The following is a 23,218-nucleotide window of genomic DNA, read 5'->3' as shown; positions in this document are numbered from 1 at the left end:
TATGTTAATATGTTAAATCCCAAAAATAAAATGGAACTCATATACCTAGTACTATGTCATTCGATTGTAAACAATCACAAAATCTACAGGAAACTGTTAATCTGTTTGCTGAGTTTTTTGGAGGTGTATATGTTAGTAATAGTGTAGACAGTAAGTACTCTTGTTCTAATTTGGTTGAAAACCTTGATATATCTGACTGTACAGTAACTATAGAGGACGTTGTGTCTAAGCTGAAGAGTCTCGATTCCCGCAAATCCTCAGGACCCGATAAAGTTCCACCTAGATTCCTAGTTAATTGTATGCATTCATTGTCACATCCCATACATAAGTTATTTATGAAGTCACTCTCATCAGGTGTGTTTCCTGACCTTTGGAAGTTTAGTCATTTGACGCCTATTTTCAAAAAAGGAAATAAGAGCGAAGTAACAAATTATAGGCCAATATGCATAATGTCTTCTTTACCCAAACTTTTCGAAAGCCTAGTACTAGACAAGTTGATATCTCAATTTAAACGAGTAATCTCACCAATTCAACATGGATTTATTAAAGGAAGATCAACGCTTTCCAATTTAATATTATACACTAATGATATCGTTAATGGCTTTATCACATCATTTCAAACTGACTCCATATATACTGACTTCAGTAAAGCATTTGATAAAGTAAACCACAGAATCTTAATACGTAAATTAAAATTGTTGGGAGTGAGAGGGAGCATGTTTGAATGGTTTAAGAATTATCTGTTGGGAAGGTACTTAGCGGTAAAGGTTGATTCATTCACTTCTTACAAATTTGCGGCATCAAGTGGAGTACCGCAGGGATCTCATCTGGGCCCAATATTATTTTGTTTGTTCATCAATGACATAGTAAATATTTTTAGCAAAGTCAAAGTTCTGTTATTTGCCGATGATTTGAAGATCTACAGAATAATTAAAGATGATAATGATCGCGCTATTTTGCAGTCGAATCTGAATAAACTATTTGCTTGGTGTTCAGAAAATGATTTGCAACTAAATATTAGTAAATGCCAGATTATTAGTTTTTACAAAGGTAAAAATCCTCTTCATTTTTCTTATTTCATTAATGGCGCTAATCTTCTTCGAGTTTCACAGATTCTAGATCTCGGTATCTTATTCCACGAAAGTCTACAGTTTAACTTACACATCGATGAAACTACTAGCGATGCAATGAGAATGCTCGGTTTTATTTTGAGAATGGGGGCAAAGTTTAAAAATGTGTTAACTTTAAAACATTTATATTGCTCATTAGTACGAAGTAAAATAGAATATAATTCAACAGTATGGTCACCGTTCTACAAAGTCCATTCTCAAGCCTTAGAAAAGGTACAAAATTAATTTCTTCGGTACATCAATTTTAAAATGAATATTCCCATCGAATTTATAAATTATAATAACTTACGTACCGAAACCAGACTTCTCAAACTATCGGATAGAAGAGTTCTAACTGATATATTATTTTTATTCAAAATTATCAAATATCTCATTGACAGCCCTGAATTATTGGAATTAATTTATATGAATGTACCTGCCAGACAAACTCGAAGCATAGACACTTTTAAATGTAACAATAACCTCAATACTAACTACTCTTTGTACTCACCAATTCCAAGAATTCATCACCTTGCAAACAAATATTGTAAACTTATCGACATATTTGGTGTTAATAACTTTGAGAGTTTCAAAAGGCAACTAATTTTAGACCTTTTTGCTAGTTATTAACTTGTAATATTTATTAGCTTTAAAAAAGATCTTGTTTTCATACTTTGATTTACTAAACCATATTATTTTCTAAATACCTTATGAGTAAATTATATTTAGCTATTTTATCCATGTACATGTTACACTTAAATACATAAACTGTCAACTTACTATGTAAAAGCCCGATAGGGCGTTAATAAATAATAAATAAATACATAATTATTATTCAAATACGAGGCGTATCCAGAAAGTAAGTGTACTGAATTTTTGTAGGTTACAAATCTTTTTATTGAAACAAAAAAATTACATGGTTACCGTAGTACATATGTAAGCTATTTTTCGACATAGTCGCCATTCCTCTCAATGCAGGTGGTGAAGCGGGGGATCAACTTTTTGATGCCTTCCTCGAAGTAGTTTCCCGCCAACACCTTCGTCCACTTATCCACCTCCTCCTTTACCTCCTCGTCGGTCAAAAACCTTTTTCCACCCATGTACAGCTTCAGGGAGGTAAAGAGATAATAATCTGAAGGTGCTAGGTTAAGGGAATGCGCGGGGTGGTTCAGGATATCCCATTTAAACGAAGCAAGCAGTTCCTTCGTTGCGTTGGCCGTGTGTGGTCTGGCATTGTCGTGCAGTAGGCTGACTCCCTTTGTCAGCATGCCTCTCCTCTTGTTATGAATCGCCTTCCGCAATTTTTTTAGGGTCTCACAGTATCTTGCAGAGTTGATGGTCTCCACTTGAGGCAGATATTCAATCAAAATTATGCCTTGACAGTCCCAAAACACGGATGCCACGATTTTCTTGGCTGAAATTGTGGTTTTGAACTTTTTGGTGGAGGGTGAAGAGGTGAGAACCGTTTTTAAACTCGCGATACCACTTGTACACACTCGTACAATTCATAGCGTTATCACCATATGCAGTTTTAACCTCATTATAAACCTCAAACGGAGGTTTTTCCTTCCAAACGAGATAACGGATGAGCCGCGTATTTCGCATTTGGCGGGAGATTGGATTGAAATTTTTCACGAAACGTGTTGTCGCGTTGACACTTCTCAACGTACTGACCTTGAACAGGTCTCGTTGCGGAGGGGAAGAGTCAGGCTACACGTAAGTGTAGCCAACATATCGAAAATATAATTCATTCGGTCGTGAGAGCCTCAGTACACTTACTTTCTGGATATGCCTCGTACATTCCGTTGTACAGCAAAATTGTTGATAAGATAGCAAAACATAAAGAAGTTATAATTGCCAGTGACCATACGAATATTCACGATTTCATCACTCAGTTTTAATCCCCGTATAGACTGATTGTAAAAGATTCCTGACGTTATCTCAATTCACCTAATCTTATTTAGGGGCTACATACATTATTATAATTTAGCAAGAGTTCATATATCTTCCGGTTGATCGATTTTGTTTTAATTTCGAATGATGATTGATTGATGCGATTCTACTAAAATTTGACTGATATGTCTGATGTCATGGAATTCCCATTGCAAAAGACAATCCCTTCAAAATGGGTGCAGTAAATTTGCCATAACACTTTTACTCATGTAATGGTAAAAAAACATATAGTATTAAGAAGACTAATTATTCATTTAGAAAACTTAAAAACGGATATTGATAGGATTTTCACTATCATTTATATAGATATAATGCATGCATATTATATTTATAGAAAGTAGAGAAAAATTGAGCTACGCCGGGTACACGGAAAACCTCCTAGATCACAAGTCCGGTATGCTGAATCAAATAAGTCTCCTAACTTATATGAGAACCTCCAAAAATGTATAATTATTATTTTTTAATTAACTACTTACAACATTTTAAGATGTTTTAATAAATAAAACATGTTGATTTTTTTTTAATCCCACACAAGTTGTGTCCCGGCTTTCTGGTCTAGGAGGTTTTGGTACACGTCAGCTAGTCTTAGTAATAAAAAAGAAATATAAATAAATATACATTTTTGTATCCCCCGAGTAACACAGTTATACAAATTAATGTTTTGAAAAGCCAGGAGATGTCAATAAAATTTTGAACCACGTTTTTAATATTAGTACCAAGGTGCTTAACACCTCGACTCCGTTGATGGGTCTGATTTGACCCAGTGTTTTTTAAATACAAGATTTTGCCGCAAATATCTCGTTTAGGCTAATTCCCTTTTGTCTATTCTTTCATCAAATATTTACCCACATTTCGACTCAAAAATGATCAAAATCGGACACGTTTTAAAAAAGTTATTATAATAATTGTGTACAAAAACACGCAAAAATTCCATTTCTTCTCAGTTGAATTCGAGCAGCCGACGAAACAGCACATCTCTTGCTCTGTCCTTCCGTCTTTGTCTCTCACAGTCCCGCGCAGATGTTATCAACCATTCGAGCACATTTCTAGTATTGTGATTTTTGTTTGTTATTTTGTTTAAAAAGCCTTTTAATTTCATCATTTCAGCCGGGTCAATCTGGACCCACCATCGCCGCATGTGTTTTATTTTGAACCTCCGGGTATTACGTGTTAATCTAAATTTAATGAGTTACAACAACCAATGAAAAATTAAACGTTTATACACGGTTGATATTTGTCACATGAGAACGGGTCATTTCTACGAATCGTTCTTGAGTTCAACAGCTCGGCTGTGAAACGATTCTCTGGCCTCTGTGTTTCATCCCTCCTACTACAATATGAGAATATTCAAGACCCAGGTTTACTCCTTCATTTCCTAAAAAAGATCCTTCATACAGCATCCTGAATAATGTAATGTCGTTAGGTAACAAATAAATATTTTAAATTCGAGAATCATACTTTACAAGAGAAACTGTTCATTTTTTAAACTAAAAAGAAACATCTTCAGTAATTAATTAACTTATTTTAATAACTGCATAAAACACAATAATCACAGAAAAAAAATTGTTGATTCTTGTAAAATATTCTTTAAAAATCTCATCATCGCTGATCTAGTGGTTTACACGTCTACCGCTCTGACGCCACTAGTATGTTTTGATTTTATTTTATTAAAGAAAGACAAACATTTCCGGGTTACGAATAACATGACAATATTTGAAAATCTCCTTCTACCACTACAGTAAGCGGAAAATGTTGCTTGTGTTGTGATGGAGGACCTTAGCCGGCAGAGGAATTGAATACACTACGCATGGGTGGGACCCAAACGGGTCCACGGTATGTCTTAGAACAGAAAGTCCCATAGTCGCTGACATTCATATCGTACAAATGGGATTCATTTCGGACTCGCTCTTGGCCAGTATAATTCGGACTGGTGTATTTTTAACACGAAATTTGTATGGCGCGCTGTTTACCTAGTGGTAAAATTAGTGGGAGTTTACTGCAAACACAACCTAGAGAAAACTGCCACAAGCATTTATCTATCCGTCTTAACCCACGAATAGTCGTATAAAAAAGCGTTGTATGCAGCCCATTTTTAGTATCACCTGTGAAAAAGAGTTTAGTTATCTAGAATATAAGCGCGTTATAATAGCACCCGTTGGTTCATTGGTATATTAATTATTATAAATTTATGGGCGCGGATTGGTATTTATTTATATTTTTTATTACCTTCATTTTTATGATTGATCACTTGCTCCGATGAATTATGAATTATCGTTTTTTTTAAGAGATAAAGTTTTTTGCTTTGCGTTTTCTTTGGTTTTATTTAGCGGCTGTCAAATTGGTTTTATTATGTTTTTTATCACGTTGGCGATGACTGAAGCATTCGTCTTTATGATGGATATTTATTCAGTTATCAATCATATTGTGTCTTACGGCAGATTTGAAGGCATTTTTGATGAGTTGATCGTGCAAATTTTTTGAATGTCGTATGAATGTGACTACTTTTTGGCTTTGTGACTCAAAAACAATGTTATTTACGGATTGACCCGATATGCTTTTAGTTCCTTTGAAATTTAGCCAATTTGGTTAGGCTTTCCGTATTCGCTTTGGTAAATCTATATTGCGATTTAAAATATTTCTCTGATAATGGGTATTATTGTTTTTTTTTTTAACATTTTCACTACGCGACTGATCAATATTTGTCAAATTAACCAGATTGTTAACAAGTCCGCGATCTCCGTCTTAATACGATAGTACATCCCTAATCCTGGGGATCGGGCTGTTTAAAAATTTGTCGGTATTACGGCCGGTATACGCAGTACGCATTCGCGTGCGTGATTATGAGTAAAGTTTTCTACTAACCTGTTCTTATCCTTACATATTAACTATTTTGAGTAAGACGGAATCTGTTTAGTGAGTCTAGTAGTACTCACCGACTCCTTCGCTTAGCGACACCACGCCGGTCTACACCGGGTCGAGGCATTGCGCCGGCCGGTCGAGTTTCACTTACGTCTCCGGCCGAGCGAACCGTCCAGCCTCCGCCCGCATGGCGTCGAGAACCATTGCTGCGATCACACTCCTGAATTCACCACCGCTAATCTCCACCATCCACGGTGTAGAAAATTGGTCTGGGGAATTGAGCATCTCACTAGTGAATCAGATTGATCCGTGGTCTTTACCACCAGCTGACCACAACATCAGAAGTCTCCGCCCGCATGGCGTCGAGAACAAATCTACATCTACCGAATCATAATAAATTCGCAGTGATACTACATAAACTTTATTTTATTTTCTCTACCTACCAATACTCACAACATAAATGAATTGAATTATAATCTGCAATCATCATTGATATCGATGTGTAGTGTGCGCACACGAACCTATCTATGTAAATTCTTTACAAATTTCTTTATCTGTTGGTATCTATTTGAATGACATACTTAACTGATGAAATAATTTTTTGTTTATCATTATCATTATGCTACAAATGAGCACAGCACAGTAGATAAGTGGTAAATACTTCCAGTATCGCCCTGGTGAAAGACTACCATTATATTTATGTATTATTATGTATAAATAATAATAATATGAATTCATTTAGTGACCGACCGAAAATAGATTTTCAACCGAACCGAAACTCATTTAAAAAAGTTAAAAAATTAACCACAAAATAAAATTAAAAATGTTTTACATCAATTTTTAATTTTGAACCCAGTTTCGCTGTCAGCTAGTAGCCAGGGACTGAAGTGAACACACCTAAGCCAAATCCTAAGTACCGACATTTTTTTCGTATATTAACATTATTATATGTCTAAACACTGAAATGAAATTACTGATAACGAAAAAACACATGTTCAATTAGACAAATGTATCTTAAACATTAGTCACTTCATTTTTTTATCGTTTCATATAAAAATAATTAGAAAAATAATTTCTCATGGTTTCATAAATTTTACTCAAATCGCGGTGGGAACCTTTGGTTATATTTATAGAGTTATACATTTTAATTTTTTTGTGGTTAGGTTTCTATATTTGAACGTATTTTAGCTTGGTATTTTTTTTCTGTCTAACACCGTTTAGTTCTACAATGAAATGATGTTATACAGAATGGGGCAAAAGTAATCATCCGATGTTCTTTAGCTGTAATATTTTTTTATGATAAACTTTGGTACTGCTTGTTATTCCACGTTCTTGCGGAATAAACCTATTCATGTCTTGTCGATTTGTATTCTTCGTTTGTTTACTTCACAAATGTCAAAACCGAATTGACATTTGGCGCAATTTGCAAAAGTTATAGCGTTTTCCAATAAGGTGATTAATTTTGCCCCACACGTCTTATCGATTTGTATTCTGCGTTTGTTTACTTTACAAATGTCAAAACCGAATTGACATTTGGCGCCATTTGCAAAAGTTATAGCGTTTTCCAATAAGGTGATTACTTTTGCCCTACATGTCTTGTCGATTTGTATTCTGCGTTTATTTAATTTACAAATGTCAAAATTGAATTGAAATTTGGCGCCATTTACAAAAGTTATAGCGTTTTCTAATAGGGTGATTACTTTTACCCACCCTGTATTATACCCCAAAAATAAAGCACTATAATACTTTTGGCCGTGAAAATCTCAAATCATATCTATCTCTCTACAGTTCTACAGTAGTTCGATGGTAGAATTATTTGGAGCATATTTTCAATTGATTCTCAATTGCCTCCTTGTTCAACAATAAATAATAATAATTGTCGTCGATACAGAACAATCATGAAAATAATATTACATTTATGGCATCGGAAAGCCAGTTCTATGTGATGGATTTGATAACTACAGGGTATGATGTATAAATTATGATTTAAAATATGTACAGGATTTTCCATTAAGAGGTGCTATTTTGAACAGCCCGCTATTTCGGTAGATGTTACTTTTGAAGCTGTCATTTTTTAACATTTGACAAGTAGAAACTACGCCATTAATAAAAATGGAACGATACACGCTTCAACAACGCATTGAAATTATTAAACTTCACTTGAGTGAATCAAATGCAAATCATCTTGAGGGATGAGGCCCATTTCCACCTCGGTGGCTTCGTCAACAAGCAAAATTGTCACATCTGGGGCTCGGAAAACCCAAGAGTTATTGTTGAAAAGCCTCTCTTTCCTCAACGTGTGACTGTTTGTTGCGGTTTATGGTCCGGCGGAGTCATTGGACCTTTCTTTTTCGAAAATGAGGCTGGAGCAACAGTTACGGTGAATGGATTGCGCTATCGAGAGATGATTAATGATTTGTTATGGCCGGAATTAAATGGTATTGATCTAGACAACGTTTACTTTCAACAAGACGGCGCTACGTGCCACACAAGCAACGGAACCATTGATCTTTTACGATTTAATATCAAAATAACACCTCTTATTGGAAAACCCTGTAGTATTGAATTTCTAGAAATTTATTTATTTATTTACGCTCTAATGGGTTTTTACAAAGATAGGTAACAAATACTACAGTTGTGTTAAGTACATAGTCAACAATAAATAATGATTTATGCTTAAATTAAGGTAAATTTAAATTAATAGTGTGGATTATGGAGAGCAAAATATGTATAAAGAAACATAAAAATATAAAAATAAAAGTGCATTCACTACGGAGTCGTGAATTCATACCTCTCAGTAAAGTGATTAAAAAGATTTCGTTTTATAACTAAAACAAAATCTTTAAACATATCTACAATATTCCAAATTTATTGCCAAAATGATGTAATCTATATATACATTATAGGTTTATGAGTTTCATAGTTGGTTTTAAAATTGTCACAGAAAAAAGGTAGCACTTTGCCACGTATTTCTAGTCGGTACGTAAAATTTTATTTTGGCGAGAATTTCAGGGTTATCAATACAATTATTAATAATTTTATTTAATATTACAAAGTCAGAGATGATCAGGAATACATGGGATGGGTTGTTTTATAGAATTTAAAAAATAATTGATCAAATTTCTAAGTTAATTTTCAGGTTATGTGAAGGTTCTATCCAAATTCTCTTATTATTTCGTTATGGGCCAATTGTTTCACAGAACTGAAATAATTTATTTATTTTAATACATACCGCACAACATATGTCATTAACATAAATATAAAGTTACAAGTATAATGTGTAAAAAAGTATGAGTACAAACAGTATAAGATGATTTTTATCTGTTATAACTCAACACTACAATTCGAAACGCTTTTAAAAAGTGATAAAAAGTCATTTGAAGCAATGAAAATACTAGGATATAAATCTAACCTACGTCACCTATTTAACCTAGTTTTTATTTCATCAATTTTCATGACTTTTTAACACTTTTTATAGGTGTGTTGAACTGTTATTTTGATGAGTTATCCGGTCACCTATATATTTAGTGACATATAGGTTCATGAGTTTCATAGTTTTAAAATTGTCACAGAAAAAGGTAGCATTTTGACTCGTATTTCTGGTCGGTACGTAAAATTTTATTTTGGCGAGAATTTCAGGGTTGTCAATGCAATTATTAATAATTTTATTTATTATTACAAAGTCAGAGATGATCAGGAATGCATGTGATGGGTTGTTTTATAGAATTTAAAAAATTATTGATCAAATTTCTAAGTTAATTTTCAGGTTATGTGAAGGTTCTATCCAAATTCTCTTATTATTTCGTTATGGGCCAATTGTTTCACAGAACTGAAATAATTTATTTATTTTAATACATACCGCACAACATATGTCATTAACATAAATATAAAGTTACAAGTATAATGTGTAAAAAAGTATGAGTACAAACAGTATAAGATGATTTTTATCTGTTATAACTCAACACTACAATTCGAAACGCTTTTAAAAAGTGATAAAAAGTCATTTGAAGCAATGAAAATACTAGGATATAAATCTAACCTACGTCACCTATTTAACCTAGTTTTTATTTCATCAATTTTCATGACTTTTTAACACTTTTTATAGGTGTGTTGAACTGTTATTTTGATGAGTTATCCGGTCACCTATATATTTAGTGACAACTATATGTCTAAACTAAAAACTTACCTTTTTAAGCTGTCGTACCCTTAAATTAAATATGCCATTCATAAGAAAAAGTCCAGTTATATCCAATTATGTCCTAAATCCTGTATCTAAATTTCGCCATTAAACAATTATGTTAATCTCAAGTGACCTACCAGGTAAGTATTGTACTGTATATTATCTCCATAAATAGTTAAGTAATAACATAGATCACTGTAGAAATGTATTATAAGTTTGTACAGCGCCCTTGAGGTGATTTTGCACAAAAACGGCGCCATACAAGTCATTCAATTTAAAAACTTCCGATTTTATGTCCGGGTTAAATCTTCCCCATAGGAAAAACTAAACCCTTCCACACACTTTTCCACAAATGATCATCTAGTCAATCAACATTATGCACTTGCATTATATAAGCAAAATAAATACAAAACAATACAAGAACAACACGTCAACTCACCAGAGATCAAATGGGAAAATAATTCACCGACTCCAGATATTTTCATATCAGAGAGTTCGGCTCGGTAGAACTCCTAACAGGGCCTATAAATCATACTGATCCCTCAGCATAAATATTTAAAAAATCTTTAATATTATTATTACCTTCTGATTGGACTATATTGTACTGTATACCTACACACCAACAGTTTAGTGACAAGATACAAATAGCCAGGTATTTCCTTACCTTCCTCTTCCCTATCTCCTTCCACACCTAACTCCCTTCAGTCTCTAAAGATGTACCGTTCCGGACAATTCGGGTATTTGTGTATTACGTTAAATAGTGTATTTTTATTACTTTTTGTAATCCAATTTTCTCGTCCTTCAAGGCTCGTGCTCCCTTCATAGATCCATTAAACTTGGCAATGGTCTCATTTTCATGGTCGACCCAGACTTAATAAACCTTATATCTTCAATTCAACACCAGCTGTTTTCGTATTTGAATGTCGTCTTCACAAATATACATATAAATGTACCGAAAAATGGGGTGACTTTGATCGTTTTTCAACATTAAAACTAACAAAATATTTATAGAACACTAGCTGACATGTACCCAGCGTTGCTAGGGGTTACCCTTAGGAGATATACATATACCATTGGAGACTTTTCTGTAGGCCTTTTTAAGATATACAATTCCGTGGTGTATTGTTTTGATGTATCTCATAAGGTTTAGCCAGCTGTTGTTGATTGTTTTGACTCAGGATTGAACCTTCATTTCCAGTAACTGGAGTCGTCAAATCTACCAAACTCGCCAAATAATGCCGATCGGATAGGACCGACATTTATTTCGTACGTTAACTGGTACATACAATGGTAATATATAAGTTATATTTAGTAATGTCGTCCGATTTCATAGAAATGCGTGTGTGTACGCGTTGATGTAAATGATTGCCGTCAAAAGTTGATAGAGCGAGATGAACGAGTCTATCAACTCGATCGGATGTCCAGAAGTGAGTTGCGAAAATTATCAAAGCTGCCCCCAGATTCATAAGTTACCCCATGTTACGGTACCTATATGACAGTTTCCTGTGTTAATTTCATGATTAACTCAGTGCATATTTACACAATAGAAATGTGTGGCGCTCTGGAAAAATCCTTCATTTAAAATCAGCAATTCCTAAATTGTGTATTGACAGGGAAAACTTACAGCTAAATAATTATCAACACTAGTTGTTTTCTTATTTTCCATATGTTTCTGCTTTCTCGTTTTTTGTTAATGAAATATAGACTTTTTACCAATGCGTTCCGAAAACATATTAAATTTTTTTCTGTGATAATTTTTTTCTACACCCATCGATTTGTGTACAATTTTTATTTATTTATTTATTTATTTATTGTTGTTATACGCCCATAGGGGCTTTTACATAGATTATAAATAAGTTTTACATAAGTTATCGAGTTAGAATTTATACTAAGAGTTATAAAAGTGAAGAATTTTAAAAAAATATACAAGTAGTTTTTGAAGAATATGGCGTAAAGAAACATTTTAAACAACATAATATTTAACAATAACAAAGAACAAAATATAATATAAAACATTACAATAACATATCTAATCGTTAAATCTATTACAATAATTTGTATGATTCCACAAAGTGTTGGTTTAATTTGAATTTAAGATTATAAAGGGAATCATGGAATATATCTATAATACCACCAAACTTGTTGCCCAATTCATGCATCCTATTGGTAAGTGAGTTTGACTGATAGTTGGTTTTATATGTGTCGCAAAAGAATGTTGTATTTTGTCTAGTATTTCTTGTCGGTACATAGAGTTTAATAGCAGCAACGATGGCAGGGCTGTCAATAAGGTTGTTCATGACTCTGTATAATAAAATTAGGTCTGAAATGGTTCTTCTGTCAGACAGCGTAATTAAATTAAGTCCATTCATCAAATTTACATAATTAATGTTTTCTATTGGAATTTTAAGCTTGAAATTTAAGTACCTAAGAAATTTGTGTTGAACCCGTTCTAATTTGTTAGAGTGTACTTTATAGAAAGGAGACCAAATAGGTGAATTATATTCCACTTGGCTTCTAACTAGTGAAATGTAGAGTGTTTTCATGCAATCCAAGGACTTAAAATCAGTTAGGGTTCTACAAAGGAAGCCAAGAATCTTTAAAGCCTTATTAGTTATATCATCTATATGCGCTGTGAATGTTAAGTTTGATTCGAATATAACTCCCAAGTCACGAATTTGTGATACTGGTGTTAATTTAACATTATTTAAATTATATTCATGTAAGATATGAGAATGAGTTCTGGAAAATCGTATTACTTGACATTTCTCAATGTTCAAAAATAACATATTTTGTTCGCACCATTTAAAAAATTTATCTAAATTAGCTTGTAAAATTAGGCAATCATATATATTTCGTATTCTTTTAAACAATTTTAGATCATCTGCAAAAAGTAGGACTTGTACATCTTTAAATATGTTTACAATGTCATTAATGAATATTAAGAATAATATTGGGCCAAGGTGGGACCCTTGCGGGACACCACTTGTGGCCTCGAATACATAGGATTCTATAAAATTAATCCTGACACAAAGAACTCTATTACTGAGGTAACTAATAATCCATGTCAATAAACTACCTTTGATGCCTAACAGTCGGAGTTTGGATATAAGAATATGATGTCGAACCTTATCAAATGCTTTACTGAAATCGGTGTATATAGAATCCACTTGTTGTTTCAGACTGAGCGATTCAGATATGTAATTATTGTAGATAGTTAAATTACTTAAGGTAGATCGACCTCTGATAAAGCCATGTTGGTTAGGAACAATAATATTGTTGATAGGTTTTACAATGGTATCTAATACTAATGACTCGAAAAGTTTGGGTAAAGCAGACATAATACAAATAGGTCTGTAGTTAGATATATCGCTTTTGTCGCCTTTTTTATGAATGGGCGTTAAATAACTCTTTTTCCACAGAGCCGGAAAACAGCCAGACGCTAAGGATTTGTTAAAAAGTTTATGTAAGGGATATATCAAACTATCAATGCAAGTTATTAAAAATATGGGAGGAATACCATCCGGTCCAGCAGATTTATTACTATCTAGTGCTTTTATGCTTCTTTCTATGGAATCTAATTTTATGAAACATTGACTTAGGTTTAATGACTCTTCCACTGACGTACTGGAGACTGCTTTGATGGGAATATCTTTGTCGTAGACACTTTTAAATGAGTCAGCAAAAAGATTAACTATACCCTCAATACTGTCGGCACATTTTTCTTTAAAGAACATGCTATTAGGGTATCCACAGTTGTCTTTTCGTTGAGATTTAGTAAAATTCCAGAATTTTTTCACATTGTGATGATGTACCTCATTTTCAATTACGTTAACATAGTCACTATAGCACTTTATTGATAATTCTTTACATTGTTTTCGTAGTTTAGTAAATGCTATATAATCGTTAGAGTTTCTGGTATGTTTATATTTTCTGTGGATACATTTTTTTTTATTAATTAAATTAGTTAGTTCCCTTGTAAACCATTTCGGATAATTAGATGATGTAAAGCTAACCTTGGGAACAAATTGTTCTATAGAGGTATTTAAAATCGAGTAAAAGTATTCTAATTGATCATTTATATTATTTTCCTCATCTAAAAAGGACCAATCTGTTTGGGCAAGGTACTCCGTAATATGATGGTATTCAGCTTTGGAAAAGTTATACGATGGGACACTTGTTTTTTTTGAAGATGTTAAAGGCCTATTTGTTATGATAATGTCCAACGGTGGGTGGTGTTGATCTAATGGTAATAATAATTCGTCGGATAGCTCAACCACTATTTTCGAATCACTTGAAAACACTAAATCCAACATTCGATTGTTAAAGTTGAAAATCTTGTTTGATTGAGTTAGTCCCAAAAATAAAGACATATCACGAATTTCACTACATTTAGCACACTGTAAATCGGCTTGGTTTGTAGCAGGTCCGTTGTCATCTTGGCTGGTCCAGTTAGGAAGGTTATAATCACCAGCAATAATGAATTTTGCTTTAGGATATTTGAATTTGAGTACTTCTATGTCCTCATTGTGATTTTTATACGTTTGCAAATCCGATGCAGGTGGGATATAGACACAGCCAATAATAATTTTTCCATTAGGTATATTGAGCAATACAAAAATTTGTTCAACACTTTTGTGTTTTACCGGTAATTTAGTAGATGATATATTCTTGGATACGCACAGCATCACACCTCCTCCGTTAGACTTTTTGCTCGTAATAGAATTTCGATCAGAACGATATGTGGTATATTGATGTAGGCCTAATTCTGACGAGCTGATATCAGCATTTAACCATGTTTCAGTTAAAAACAGAATATCGTGTGAGAAGATTGGGGAGTTAGTTTTAAGTTGGTGCAATTTTGTACGCATTCCCCGTACATTTTGATAATATCCTGTAAGTCTAGAAAATCTGTTCTGTTTGTTTTTTAGTTTTTTGCTTGGGTTTTGATGATTTTGGGAATTCCGTTGAAATGTTTGATTCGTAAATCGACTTCGCCCTTTTCTTTCCTCTCTTCTAATTCCTTCAACTTCTTTAATTAAAAAATAATCATGTCGTTAATTGTATTACGGTTAATGGAACTAATCTTATACATTAGAGTATCGCTGATAACTTCATTTTGATTGCTTGTGTATATGATTGACGTTGATTTATTTATAAATCATGGTGTCTTTCCAATTTTTATTTTGATGCAAATCTCTAAATAGTATAAAATAAAGTCGCTTTTCGCGTCTGTCTGTTTGTGCGCTTAGTTCTTCTAAACTACAGAACGGATTTTGATATCGTCTTCACTATCATTTAGAGAATTTCTTACGGAAGGTTTGTATATATAATACATGCATATTATATTTATAGAAAATAGAGAAAAGTGGATGTTTTGTAATCAAGTCGTAAACAAAATATTTTCGGGCGCTTACATTGCTAACGCTGGCTAAACCTTATGAGATACATCAACATAATGTACTATGAGTTTGTATATCTTAAAAAGGACTACAGAAAAATACGCTATGGTATATATCTCTTTAGGATAACTCCCAGCTACGCCGGGTATAAGTCAGCTAGTCTAAATATATAAAAATTCAGGCTGCTTATACTTGTGCTCGCAAAACTCAAAAACTAGTCGACCGATATCACTGAAAATATCAAAGTTTGTTCTTATTAGTGCCAGGAGCGTTTAGGGAGTGGTTTGAATGGTAGGAGAAGTCGGGGACGCCCGAGGAATACTCATATCTCTGCTTCGGAATGAAACACGGATTCGAATTAAAATCGATGTAATGTAGTTATTTTAACAAGTAACATTGTGGAATACATTAGTGAATAGTGGAACAAGTCGGAGACTGCGATTGCGGGATCCACTAGTATATAAGAGATTAGAGAGTAGTTTTAGATACCTCCAATGACGAAGTTATGATCTTTCAGAGTGAACGTTGATAAAATCTATTCCAATAGTTTCCCGAAAATTTTGATTTAATTTAATACACAACACGCGTGTGTTTTTATATACTATATTATATGGATATCATCTGTGACAGGTAAAACATGTTTTTTTAAGTGCGCCATCTGTTGGACTAACATGCTTTTTTTTAAAACAACGCCATCTGTTGGACTTAAAACCAACAAACGCTATTGTTTCTCTATCTGCACAAACTAACTGAGCCACAGCAATGCGCGGCGGGGTACAGCTAGTTATCACTAAATTTTTAACTAAAATATATATTTCACTACAACAATAATGTCAGTACAAATGCGTTTGTAAACTCTCTTATACCTTGCATACACAGCTTAGGGAACCAATTTGCAAAAGTAGCGGATATTTTTAATAGCACTGAAGAATTTAATAAAAAGCATTTCACATATTTAAAAAAAAGAAATTATTAGTTAACATTTGTTTGCTATAGCATGATTGTAAATTTTAGTTTAATTTAAATCAAATATGTATTAGTATGTTTACACTGTATAATTGTTCTGCAATAATTTTTTTTGTAAATAATGTTTAATTTTGTATTTTGAAGGTATTTGTACAGTAATTAAAAAATAATTTGAATGACAGTGCTGCATTACTGTAGCGCCTGCCACGTGACGTCGCTCGCTTTTCGGCCGGCCTCAAAAATCTACATTTTGGGGGCTTATATCTTCGATTCTATTCAATATTTATATATTCCTTAAGTTCTGTCCTCAGCATGCTGTAACTGATATGATACTTTTTTTAAAAGAGTGAAATTTCTTCGTATTTTCCTCAATAATCTTAGACCCCAATAATTGATTGTAACATAACAAAAATATTATAATTTTAACGAAACGACATAAACATAGGATTGTTTGTGTTGGACGTTGGTGCATATGTATTGACTTCCGACAGTAATGTCCTCGTAAAACGTCACTGAGAAACAGCCCTTCAAAATATTTTTATTTGATAAAGGTAATTGAGAAAGTAGACTAAACGCCACTCTGTTTCCAAAATGTCCATATTCCTCTACAAATTTAGAATATTTTGAAACGCTTTTGTATGGCCAGCTGCGGATTATACGAAATTATGTAAATTTCCCCGTTGTTTTTAAATCTTTTGTCGACGTTTCCACCTCTCTGGGAATTATCACCGCCGGAGATAATGGAATAATAACTGGCATATTAACTCAGTTAATAACTGGCGTATTATCTGAAATATTAACTCGCATATTATTCGAAATATTAACTGGCATAATGAGCTGTCTGAAAGTCTAACCTTGCCCACTCGTGTCTTACTTCTGTTTCCCAAAAACCTTCAATAAATTATGATTTAATAATATGTACTTAACATCTGTTATCAATACTGGTGAATTAGATTTTAATGGTTTCTTCATTATGTCCGGGGTTGTGATAAATAGCGTGGTTCTGTGATGTGTTTGTTGTAGGTAACTTTAATTCTATTTGTTCATGCGTGTCAATGTCAAAGATAAAGAATTGTTTAATCATTGAAGACAATATTAACAGCTCTCAAACGAAAAATATGAAACAGAACAATCAGAAAAAGATTTGGTCGCATCTCTCCCCCTTTGGCTGCATTAATTCCCCTGAAGGATTGACGAGGTCCACAGGGCGACGCCGGAGGCCCTAGACCGCCTCTACCCCCCACCATACGTAAGAAAAATAAGAATATCTCCCCAGGACCTCACAGGACGACCTTGCCGGGGATTTTTCGTTTGAGGGTTGTTAATATTATCTTTAGTGATTAAATATTAAAATTTAAGGTTTTACTCAATAAGTTATTCCACTATAAAAATAAAGAAAGAATTGTTTTTGAAAACATTAAGTCTACTACAATAAATCCAGAATCTGAACGACGTAAGTGAAGCAGCCGTGCACAATAATATGCGACGCGCTACCCTGTTGTATTAGACAGACCGGCGGTTCAATTTTCCCTATCAAATCTCTAAAATAAAGTGGGAATCTTAACGATATAAGCAATGAAGTCGTGGAAAACAATATTCGGCGCGCGGCCCGGCGTAATGGACGTACCTACGGTCGACTTTGCCATAGCAGGCCTAGAAAATCGATTTTTCTGTTAGGTTTATTTGAATTATTTCTGATGAACGTATTACTAAAATCTCAAATGTTTCTAGAGATCCCTCGGGAAGTTACTAATTCATCTTCTAGAAAAGTAAAATCTGTTGCTTACCGCTAATTTTATAGTCCAAAAACAGTAAAAAAACCGTGATATTGTTTAAATCATGGATTCCATCAAAACCTCATTAAGACATGAACGACTTCTGAGATTCCTCTACCTGAGGGAGTATGGCCACTACCCGTGGCTCTATCCTATTGACTTTCTCTTGGGCATGCTCGGAATGAACCATCTACGGGTAAGAGATGTGCATATTGTTTCTCACTTCTTCAAACTGATTCGTGGATGGTTTGAAAATCCGACTATCATGGAGAGTATTAGTCTCTATGTTCCTGATGGTTATCTCCGTCACCGACAGCATAGACTGGTTTATCTCCCGGCCTGCAGGACTAACTTGCCTGCAGGTCATGCCGGTGGGGAGAGCAGTCTTGCTGTTGAACAGAATCAATTCGGATATCGACATATTTAGCATCGGTGAAGCTGCCTTTAAAAGGAAAGCTCCATTGATGCTGGTATAGTTGATACACCGCTTATTTATTATGTAATACCATTTTACAAATGTACTTAAAACTAATTAAAATGTAATTTTGTAATGTTTTTAAAGGAATAAACAAATTGAATTGAAGACATTATCTTCTTGACGTATGTTTTTGTGTTATTTGTCATAGCTATGTTCATGTATGTGTCTTCTGTCAATTCTATTGTTTCTTAGTTCGTGATATATGTTTTTTTTTAATTATTATATTTGTCTGTAAAAAATAAAACAATTAAATGCATCTCCATCCACGCTAATATAACAGATTTCGAAACATTGTTATTCTACAATTTCATGTTTTACATATTATATGTGTTTACCCTCCGACATTTTTAGATTATTTTTTTGTTTTTTGGCCGCATGGGAACAGAATTTTTTTTTTTAAATTTTGTCTTCATTTCCAGGTTAAATTAGTTTATTTTGGATGTTTTGTATATTGAAGGCTTTATGTAAGATTTTACGAAATCTTAAATGCAGTGTTTGCAACGCAGTAACATATTATTATAAGCAATCATTAGCCTGACACACTTATATAAATTGAAAAAATCTTTGGAGAAAAATACATGCCGGCGACGGGAATTGAACCCACAGCCTTCTGATTGCCGTCAGCGGCATATATTTTAATACGTAGTATGTGTTTACAATACGCTATCCTTTGTGCTATCATAAAACCTTGTCTCTTAAACATTAGAAATATCAATATAAGTAATTTTATATGTGTAGCCTTACCATCATGAGGTCTTCAATGTAACTATAAACAATTTATAAACTTATAATTTTTTTTAAATACGTACACACATTATCGTCACGATACTACATCCTAGGGTGGATGAGATTTAGACTGTTTCACAAATTTTTTGCACTCTGGTCTCTAGTCTTTCTTTTTCAGTTCTCAGGCATTCTCATGCCAGCCTATTTCAGCTTTCCTCCGCGTGTACAAACAAAGTGGTATATATCTTGCATTGCGTTGAATTTTAACGAAAATTATGAGATCTGGAGTCTGAACTTGATTATCGAATGAATTGATGAACTGGTTTTAATGTGAATAATTTGTGTTGTTGCAGCCCACCGACGTTCAAGACCTTGACCCCCACTTCCCGCACCCAGTTGAAGCAACAGCTTATGCGAGAGCATGCACAGGAGCAGCTCAGGAGGGAATCTCTACAGGTTGGTCCAACTACTTCATACTTACTTTCATTATCTCTTCTTATTTATCCCCTTCTATCTTTAACATCTTGCTATCAATCTCTCAGGTTAGTCCAACCTCTCCGTCGTTTCTTCCATCAATCCTTTCTTTCATTATCACTTCTTGTCTATTCTTGATACGACCCTTCTACCATTCATTCAATCTTTATAGGTTACTCCAGCCACTCCTTCGTTTCTTCCACCTATCCTTTCTTTCATTATCTCTTCTTGTGTATTCTTGATACGACCCTTCTACCATTCATCCTTTCTTTCAATCTCTATAGGTTACTCCAGCCATTCCATCGTTTCTTCCGTCCATCCTTTCTTTCTTTATCTCTTCTTGTCTATTCTTGATAGGACCTTTCTACCATTCATCTTTTCTTTCAATCTCTATAGGTTACTCCAGCCACTCCATCGTTTCTTAAATCCATCCTTTCTTTCAATCTGGTTACTCAAAATACTCCATCGTTTCTTTAATTATCTTTTCAATTCCTTTATTGGTTCGTTCTTTCATAAAGTCTACCCGTATTTTCCTTATAAATGTTCAGTTTGATTCAATCACATATTTTTCTTTCATACCATTAGTTTTTGATCCACCATAGCCTGTACCTAGTTCTACTATAGTGGATATTTCCAACTATCCATACTGTTGTCTATGATGGACTAACTAAGTATTTTACCGGTGAAAATCCTCTAAGCCATCTCAATGGACTTCAGGAATCTTTCTAACTTCTTCATTCATTTCTATTAAATACCCTTTACCCACTTCGTTCCTCTGTGTCATGTTTTTATTTCAGTCCATTCTTTGATCCACCATAGCGTTGCCCTGACTAGTTGAACATGTCATCTATCCCCAATCCATGACTGTTGTCTCTGATGGACTAACGAAGTATTGTACCCGTGAACATCTTCTTGACCATCCCCATGACTCAATCTTCCTAACTTCCTCAATTATCTCTCTGATTAAAGATCCTTTACCCAATTGGTACCTGTGCATCATGTGTTTACTTCAGACCATTATTTGATCCACGGTCTAGCCTTCCCCTGATTGTAGTCGACTCTGCATCTATTCACAAACCTCAACTACTGTTGTCTGTGTTTTCTTTGATGGAGTACTTAAGTTTGCGTATCGTTGTTTCAGTTACAAGCCCAGCAGGCAGTGAGCATCAGCAAGCAGCCGCCCAGGCGACACGATGTCTCCCTCGCTATCCCCGCGCCGCCTTCCGCCGCCCTCCCCCCGCATCACGGAGTGGAACTTCCGCAGCAGGTTCTGCAGGTAAGACTAACTCTTACATGACTGAACAGAAAGTGACAAATTGACAAAACAGAACCTTGACAAAACAGAACATTTACAAAAATGAACATTGACTAATCAGAACATTGACAAAACAGAACATTGACAAAACAGAGCATTGATGAAACAGAACATTGAAAAAAAAAAAAATTTCTTTATTTATTTATTTATTTATTGATACATTACTCTACAGTACTTTACATTTCAATTCAGCAACGTTGGCCTCACTGGGTTGTTCACCCGTGCTGAGGCCCCCATTACTAAACAGAACATTGACCAAAAAGAATATTAACAAAACAGAACAATTACAAAACAAAAAAATGACAAAACAGAACATTTACAAAAAAGAACATTAAAAAAAACATTCAAAACAGAACATTTACAAAAAATAATAATTTACTAAACAGAACATTGACAAAACAGAACATTGACAAAACAAAACAATGAAAAAACAGAACATTTACAAAAAAGAACATTAAAAAAAACATATACAAAACAGAACATTGAAGAAAACTTAAAAACATTACCAAACACTTAACATGCTTGGCTAAGTTTTTGGTCACAATTTGTTTAAAAGCTGAAACGGGCCGAGAATCAATAACATGGAACGTTAAACGCTGAGGTCGAGTTCAACAGCGAACAAAAACAAAACGAATCCTTATTGACAGATGAAATGAATCGATTATTTTCGATTGCACATACTTGCAAACCAATCATTTCAACTTAATAATACTAGATGTTTAACCGAACTTTTGCTGCCCTCGCAAGTGACATTAATTCACTATATTTGTTGGTAGCGCCATTCCAATTTCCCATTATCGACGCCATATTTGGCATAGTAGCTAATTGAGATGCTTGGTGTTGCCTTTCGATTTAACCTTGCCAAGGGAGTTTCGTAATCAGTTTGTCCTTATAATAATCGATTGTTCAGAGTTTTCTGCGAATCCAAAATGACTACCATTAACTAGTTATTGCCAGGCTTCGTCCGTGTTTCAACACTTATACTATTTTATTACAGACAAAAATGCAGTGATATGTAGTTTGCCAACTTCTAGTTAGGTTCTTGGCAGGATAAAATCACAAATGAGTAACATAAATCAGGTACAGAAATGAAAACAAAATCGGAAATCAATCCATTAGTTGTTGTACAAATTACAAACATGCAATCTATATACAGGGTGTTCGGGGGTAAAGTGAACTAACTTCAGGGGGTGATTCAACATGATTTTAGAAGTAGAAAAGAAAGATAACTTTTTTCGAAATTCCAACGTTTTAATGTAGTTTTTTAGGTAAAAAAAGTTGAATTGTTTGTATGGGAAAATAAATATTCTTCTGTGGAAAAATATTTAAGTATTGGAGAAAAAAGTTGGAATTTCGAAAAAAGTTATTTATCTTTTTTACTTCTACCATCATGTAGAATCACCTCCCTTTGATAAAAAAATATGATGGTGTTATGCATCATGTAAGGGAGAAACTAGTATCCAATTTCGATTCAAAGTAAATAGAATAATATGTAAAAAAATACATATTATTATGTTTACTCAGCTGCCAAAAGTCCACTGGGGTGAGCATAGTTTTCAATTTCCGCAGATGTGAGTGTATTATGTATGGTGTATTGAGTAAGTTGAGTAGTGTGTGTGTGTAGAATTAGAGTTGAGTACAAAAGTGGTATAAGTTGAACGCTAAAATTAAATAAAATCAAATTAAAATTAAGTTTGGAAGAAATCATTGAGTTAAATTGTTCAATACAGTTTGACCAGAGACGAGGATAGCAGGAGAGGTAACATTCTTTCTTATATAAATTTTTGAGTTTCGTACCCATAAAAATCATACTTTTTTATATTTTTAAATTCTTTAGCTGATCTTAGTGTCAATTTGTTTTTTCTGGTAAGGTGATCGTTTATAAAAAAATTACCTCATGCAACACCTACGCTCTTACAGTTCACCCCCTTCTTCTTTTTAATGGCCGTAAGCAGTTCGTCCTTCTTCCTTTTGGAGATGAATT

At 33.8% G+C, this 23,218-nt stretch overlaps 1 protein-coding gene across 1 annotated transcript in view; it reads left to right on the top strand.

The window, feature by feature from the left end:
* Window positions 1-23,218, top strand: part of Mitf (transcription factor Mitf) — a 372,014-nt gene that overhangs the window by 298,508 nt on the left and 50,288 nt on the right. The window contains exons 2-3 of the mRNA XM_089649089.1: window positions 19,799-19,901; window positions 21,061-21,195. Coding sequence (XP_089505215.1) covers window positions 19,799-19,901; window positions 21,061-21,195 — 238 coding nt within the window. The remainder of the gene's footprint in view (window positions 1-19,798; window positions 19,902-21,060; window positions 21,196-23,218) is intronic.

The sequence above is a fragment of the Hesperophylax consimilis genome, chromosome 29, assembly GCF_061612785.1.
Source record: "Hesperophylax consimilis isolate HC1 chromosome 29, BYU_Hcon_1.0, whole genome shotgun sequence".
NCBI lineage: Eukaryota > Metazoa > Arthropoda > Insecta > Trichoptera > Limnephilidae > Hesperophylax > Hesperophylax consimilis.
Note: the sequence above shows the minus strand (reverse complement) of the source record. Positions and strands in the feature narration are given on the sequence as shown.